Source organism: Mustela lutreola, chromosome 16 (genome assembly GCF_030435805.1).
Source record: "Mustela lutreola isolate mMusLut2 chromosome 16, mMusLut2.pri, whole genome shotgun sequence".
Taxonomy (NCBI): domain Eukaryota; kingdom Metazoa; phylum Chordata; class Mammalia; order Carnivora; family Mustelidae; genus Mustela; species Mustela lutreola.
The window spans coordinates 26,354,372-26,360,428 of NC_081305.1; the positions used below are offsets into that span (position 1 = coordinate 26,354,372).

General features: G+C 62.7%; 1 protein-coding gene across 6 annotated transcripts in view; it reads left to right on the forward strand.

Annotated features, from left to right (window-relative positions):
• KIFC3 (kinesin family member C3) overlaps positions 1–5,227 on the forward strand; it is a 66,720-nt gene extending 61,493 nt beyond the window's left edge. For 5 of the 6 annotated variants that reach the window (XM_059150835.1, XM_059150838.1, XM_059150840.1 and 2 more), the window contains 7 exons: positions 1,215–1,345; positions 1,889–2,012; positions 2,199–2,328; positions 2,421–2,650; positions 2,870–3,004; positions 3,595–3,703; positions 4,506–5,227. In XM_059150835.1, the coding sequence (XP_059006818.1) occupies positions 1,215–1,345; positions 1,889–2,012; positions 2,199–2,328; positions 2,421–2,650; positions 2,870–3,004; positions 3,595–3,703; positions 4,506–4,531 (885 nt within the window). In that variant the 3' untranslated portion in view covers positions 4,532–5,227. Of the gene's footprint in view, positions 1–1,214; positions 1,346–1,888; positions 2,013–2,198; positions 2,329–2,420; positions 2,651–2,869; positions 3,005–3,594; positions 3,704–4,285; positions 4,315–4,505 lie in introns of all 6 variants that reach the window. The other variant, XM_059150837.1, reaches the window with a different exon arrangement.
• Positions 5,228–6,057: the final 830 nt, after the last annotated feature.

A 6,057-nucleotide genomic window follows, 5' to 3' on the forward strand; every position in this document is an offset into this window, starting at 1 on the left:
GGTTTATTAGCATTTCCCCGGCTCTCGAGGGGGCGCTGTGGGGTTCTCTGGGAAGGAGTGAAGACAGGTGTCCCAGTGTCTGGACAGGCTCCTTTCAGGGAGGCTGCCATGTGGGCTTTCTTCCCAATCTGGTCCCTGCTTTTGCCCTAGTTCTGGGACTGATGAGACTGGGTAGTGGGGTGCAGGCCAAGCAAGGTGGTGGGTGGGGGAAGGGGGTCTGCATGGACTCCTAACTCTGTTTTGGGTGCTCAGAGTTGGGGTGACCCCCCAGGAGCATCTGTCCTCCAGCAACACATCCCAAGGCCCATGTACATTGGGCACACTCTGGGGGCTGGGCATAGCTGTGACCACAGAGTATCTGCTCCCCGGAGCCAGCCCGCCAGTTGGGGAGACAGCAGTGCCCACAGCAAATCAGGCTGTGTCCTGTCAGGGCCTGGAGAGGAAACCTAAAGCCCAGGATGAGGAATCAGCAAGTGAGGGAGGGCTCAGGCCTTTGGAGGGAAGATGAAGCCATCTGCCTGCAGAGGTGACATTGGAGCCCCCCACGGGGGTCTGTGGGGAAGAGCATTCCAGGCACGGGGATCAGCAGGGCTGAGGCCACAAGGCCGGAACATGCTGGGGGGACTGAGGCCTGACAAGGAGGCCAAGCCACAGAAGTGGAAGGGGGTGGCAGGTGCGACATAAGGGGAGGCAAGAGCTCAGGTGAGGACTCCAGATTTCCTTCTAGAAGGGCTGGCCAGCCCATCCAGTCCCAAGGAACTTGTGGCTCTGCCTGTGCCTCTCTTCCACCACCCACAGAGCCCATGGCCTCCCTGACATGAGCCCCCTTCTGGGCGGTGGCAGGGACATCACAGGTTCCCAGTGTCCCCTCCCAGGGCCCCCCCAACCCACCCAGGAGCACTGGCACTCAGCAGCCCTCGTGTACCAGAAGTGCTTCACCCAGTCCTCTGCTCTAAGTCTCAGGCTAGTCCTGGCAGGGCAGTACCATGGGAAGGTGGGGGGAAACTGAGGCCCAAGAGGGTGACGTTGATTACAGCTAGGGGAGGGTGTTTGGGGGGCAGACCAATGGGTAGGTGGAAGCTTTGGGCTGGGCGGCTGGCCTGTGAGTGGTCGCCCAAGGGGGAGGGGGCCACAGACCCACACAAGCATCTGCATGGCCCACCCCTTGTGGCCAGGAGAGGCCTGGCTCACAGGGGCCTTGCTTCTACCTCCAGGGGACCCCTGACAACCCAGGCATCAACCAGCGGGCCCTGCAGCTGCTCTTCTCAGAGGTGCAGGAGAAGGCTTCCGACTGGGAGTACACCATTACGGTCAGCGCGGCCGAGATCTACAACGAGGTCCTCAGGTGGGAGGCCCTGCGCGGGGCGTGGGCCTTCAGGGTGGCTCCCTGGTCCTCGGGGCCATGTGGGGTCATGCAGGATGAAGATTGGAGTCGGGGCTCCATGTCCTACTTCAGTCCAGGGGTGCAGTGGTCCCAGCAGGGCAGGCGGCAGGGAGGAGCGCTCACTCTGAGTCTACCTGGGGCACCCAGACCAGACCTGGATGCTCCTTTCCCTCTCAAGTCCACCTGTTCTCTCTGTAGGCTACACGAGGTGGGGAGAAATGAGAGTAGGGATTTGGGGGGCCCTACCCACAAGAGCTCAGCTCACTGTCAGGGCGGGAGTAGCACCACAAGACTTTTGGGGAACATTCAATCTCTGCCCCTCAGCGGACTGCGTGCAGGGAAGGAGCTAGAGGAGAGCGGGGCTTGGCCCAATAGTTAAGGAAGGCTTCCTGATGGTGCGATGCGGTGGGAGAACATTCCAGGTGTGGGGGGTGGATAGCAGGGTGCGGTTCAAGCTGAGGCAGATGTGGGAGGAGGGAGTGACCGTCTAGGCTGTCCCTGCAGAGACCTGCTGGGGCAGGAGCCTCAGGAGAAACTGGAGATCCGGCTGTGCCCAGACGGCAGTGGGCAGCTGTACGTGCCGGGGCTGACGGAGTTCCAGGTGCAGAGCGTGGACGACATCAACAAGGTGCATGTTTGGGGAGGCCTGCGAGGCGGGGAAGTGCTGGGGAGCCCCCTGCCCACAGGCCGAGCCGAGCTGGAGCAGGACATGTGGGTTTCGATGCAGTCTCTGCTGATCCCCAGGGCTAGGGACACCCCTCCCAGGGGTCCTCGGGGATGAGGTGATTCCAGAGCCCGCCCTGCTCCCTGCCAGGTGTTTGAGTTTGGCCACACAAACCGCACGACGGAGTTCACCAACCTGAACGAGCACAGCTCCCGCTCGCACGCTCTGCTCATCGTGACGGTGCGCGGGGTGGACTGCAGCACTGGCCTCCGCACCACGGGTGAGTGAGGGCCGCGGGGGGGCCGCGTCACAGGACCCCTGACACCTGCTCCGCGCGGGGCGGCCTTGACCTGCCCGGGGCCCTGTCTGCAGGGAAGCTGAACCTGGTGGACCTGGCCGGCTCGGAGCGCGTGGGCAAGTCCGGGGCCGAGGGCAGCCGGCTGCGGGAGGCGCAGCACATCAACAAGTCGCTGTCAGCCCTGGGGGATGTCATTGCCGCCCTGCGCTCTCGCCAGGGCCACGTGCCCTTCCGCAACTCCAAGCTTACCTACCTGCTGCAGGACTCGCTCAGTGGGGACAGCAAGACGCTCATGGTGGTGCAGGTAAGGTTCTCAGGTGGGCTGGGAGGGCGGGCCATCAGGGTGTGGGGCTTGGCCAGCAAAACTGGGGACTCCGTTCCCCTGGGGCCCAGGTGCCCCAGGCAGGGCAGGGCAGGGACCTTTGTCCTCAGTAGCTCTGAAGTCCGTGCACACATTGCCCCTTCCATTTCTGAGGGGGAGGCCCACTGGCCTGGGTGGGGAACGAGCTCTGGTGTCCCCTAGGTGTCCCCCGTGGAGAAGAACACCAGCGAGACACTGTACTCCCTCAAGTTTGCTGAGAGGGTGCGCTCTGTGGAGTTGGGCCCTGGGTCCCGCAGGGCAGAGCTTGGGTCCTGGTCCAGCCAGGAGCATCTGGAGGTATGGTGACTGCCACAGACGCTTCTTGGGCTGTCAAGTCCAGGTCAGGGGCAGGAAGGAGGGTCTGGGATCGGGGACGGCCAAGAGGAAGATGCCAGAAGTGGGGGGATGTGGAGCCAGCACCTGAACCCAGGAGCCTCTATTTATTTTAAAGATTTTATTTGAGAGAGCAAAAGCAAGAGCGAGCTTAGAAAAGGGAGGAAAAGGAGAGGGAGAAGCAACTCCTTGCTGAGCAGGGAGCCTGTCTCTGGGCTCGATCCCAGGACCCTGAGACTGTGACCTGACCTGAAGGCAGACACTTAACCAACTGAGCCACCCACGTGCCAGGAGGCTCTTCAGTCTAACTCTTCTGGGCCACAGAACGAGCTGTGGACGCCCTCCACTGGCTGCGGGGTGGGTGGGAGTAACTCACCCTCTTCCGTACAAACATGGGCTCAGGTCATTCTGGGGCTCTCCTTATCATGCCCATTTTTGCAGAGGAGCATAGTTTCAGGAGGCTGGGGGGAACTGAGGGTGGGGGGGCACCCGGTGGAGGTGTGGAGCCAGGGCAGCATGGCCCCCACCCACCTGCTCACCCCTGCCACCCACAGTGGGAACCGGCTTGCCAGACCCCACAGCCCTCAGCACGAGCGCACTCCGCCCCAGGTTCTGGGACTACCAGCCGCCCGGGCTCGATCCGGAGGAAGCTGCAGCCCTTGGGTGAGCCTCTGGGGAGTGGGCAAGTGTGTGTGGTGGGGTGGGGAGAGGTGAGCCTCCCTCCAGGTAGCACTGGACTGCCCTTGCCTGAATGGACTTTTTGTTTGCAAGTTTATAAAACTCCTGCAGAACCTGTTTTACAACCTTTTCTGGCCCTGGGAAGGAGTCAGGGCAGGAAGCATTAGGCCCATTTTACAGATGGGACATGAAAGGCCCCTTGGGTGCGGGCATGTAAGGAGAAACCCAGCCCTTGGGGCTCCAAGCAGGGCTGCTGGCTCAAAGCCCAGAACAGAGTTCTGAGGCTGTGCTCAAGCCTACTTCTTTCAGGGCAGGCCGGGCACCCCTGCCTTGGGCCTGGCTCCTGGGGGGGGGGGGGAGGTGGTGGTGGTGGCAGGGCCCACCCAGGTCTCAGGTAAGGAGTGAGCCCACCCCAGGCCTGGAATCCAGAGCCCCAGCCCCCTGCATGGCCCCTCTTACAGAGGGACCTGGCAAGGCCTGGGTCTAAGGAGGCAGGAGCCTCAGGGTCCTGGGGAGTACCGGCCCCAGGCAAGCCCACCAGTGAGACACCTGTTGCTTTGATTTCAGCCTGACGGCTGGGGCTGCAGAGTCTCCAGGTGAGTGTGGGGCCAGCGGCCCGGGCCTGCCCACCCGCCTGCCTGGCCACCTTGGGGTGCAGGGCTGTGCCGGGGAGAGGGCTGCTCAGGGCTGGGCCTGTCCCGCTGCTGGCTGCTGTCTGTGTGCTTCTGCCTGGCTCCCTTGTGTCCGCATACGCCCAGGCTAATGACCCTCTCCCCCCATTCTGCAGGGAAGTCCAGGCCGGTGCCTGTGTGATGGACGTGTTCCCCCTGCCAGCCCCGGGGACTGGGACCTGCGGCCTGGCCGGCCTACTCCTGCTGTAGCACCGGGAGCCCGGGGTGGAGGCCGGAGTGGAGGTAGCCCTTCTGTCTCGCATCCACTCAGAGAGGAGAAAACATGTTCAGAAGGAAATGGTGTCTCTTAGCACGTGGCTGTGGGTGCAAAAGGCATGGGCTGGAAGGGCAGGGGTGGCCCACTCCGCCTGGCAGGCCCGGGCCCTCGGAGAGCTCTTGTCAGGAGGGCAGGAGTAGGTGGGAGGGTGGGCCTCTTGCCTGGCCTGGTCGGGCTGTCCTGCGCCTGCCAGGCCCTGCTCTAAGAGGTGGGTGGAGGAGCCCCTGGAAAGCAAAGGACCCGTGGGATCTGGGCAGTTGGTGGGCACCCGGGGGCAGCCCTGGCCCCACTCCCCTCCGAGGTGGGCCCCTGTGCTGGATTGTATATAGTGTTCCTAGGTGTACATAGGAGCGTGGCCCTCCCTGCTGAGGGCTGGGCTGTATTTATGGCTGGCGGGAGGCCAGGGGCAAGGGATCCTGCTGCTCCCCTCCTCTGCCTGTTATCAGGCTCTCTCCTTGCTCACTGGCCTCTTGACATTTTCTTCCCCCTCTGAAATTCTATTTAAGAACTTTTGGAAGCTTAGCCATTTTTACTTATTAAAATAAAAACCTTTTTGCACAAGTTTAGTCTGCCGGAGTTGGTCTCATGAGCCCCTGGTCAGACCCCAGGGAAACGCCCTTGCCTTAGGCTCCCCCTCTGCTGGCTAATCCCCCACATCCCTGGCCACCCTTATCAGACTCACCCACCCTGCAACACTCTCTCCTAGAAGCTGGGAAACTCTGGCCTGAGAGCCAAAGCCAGCAGGGCTGGGCTAGCCCAGCTTCCCTACCTGTTCTAGGCCCTGGCCTTGCCCTTTAGGTGAACTGGCTGTAGGTGAGTACCACCCTCTCTCTGGTGCTACAAGACCCCCAACTGCAACCTCAGTGTCCCCACCCCCGCCCGGACCGCCATGAGGATTGTGCTGGCTTGCACCTGGTCGTGGCCTTGGCGGGGAATGTGCACAGGGGCTCAGTGGGGCCCTCTCTCCAACTGCGGCAAATCTAGCAGCTGCTGCCACAGGAACGGAAGGGATCAGCACTGGGCAATCCTGTGGGGGAGGGAAAGGTGGTCAGAGCCCTTGCTGGAGGAGAGGGCCACAGTCCTTCCAGCCCAGTCCCTCAAGGCCTCCTGGTGGTGGGCTGTGGGTCCTGGCACCCCCAGGACAGCTGGGAGTGTGGCTGAGACAGAGGGGATGGGCTGGCAGGGCCCGTCCCTCACCTGTCTCCCTTAGCTAGGAAAGGAGTCGCCTCCTCCCCCACTCCTCCCCTGCCCCCCACCCTCCCCAGGTACACTGAACTTGCCCCTTCCAGCAGGCCTGGCACTCTGCTGCCCCCTGCTGGCCACACTGCCTCAGGCCTGGAGGGGAGTCCTCTGTCTCGGAAGGGCCCAAGTGGGCAGTCTTGGGCTAGGCA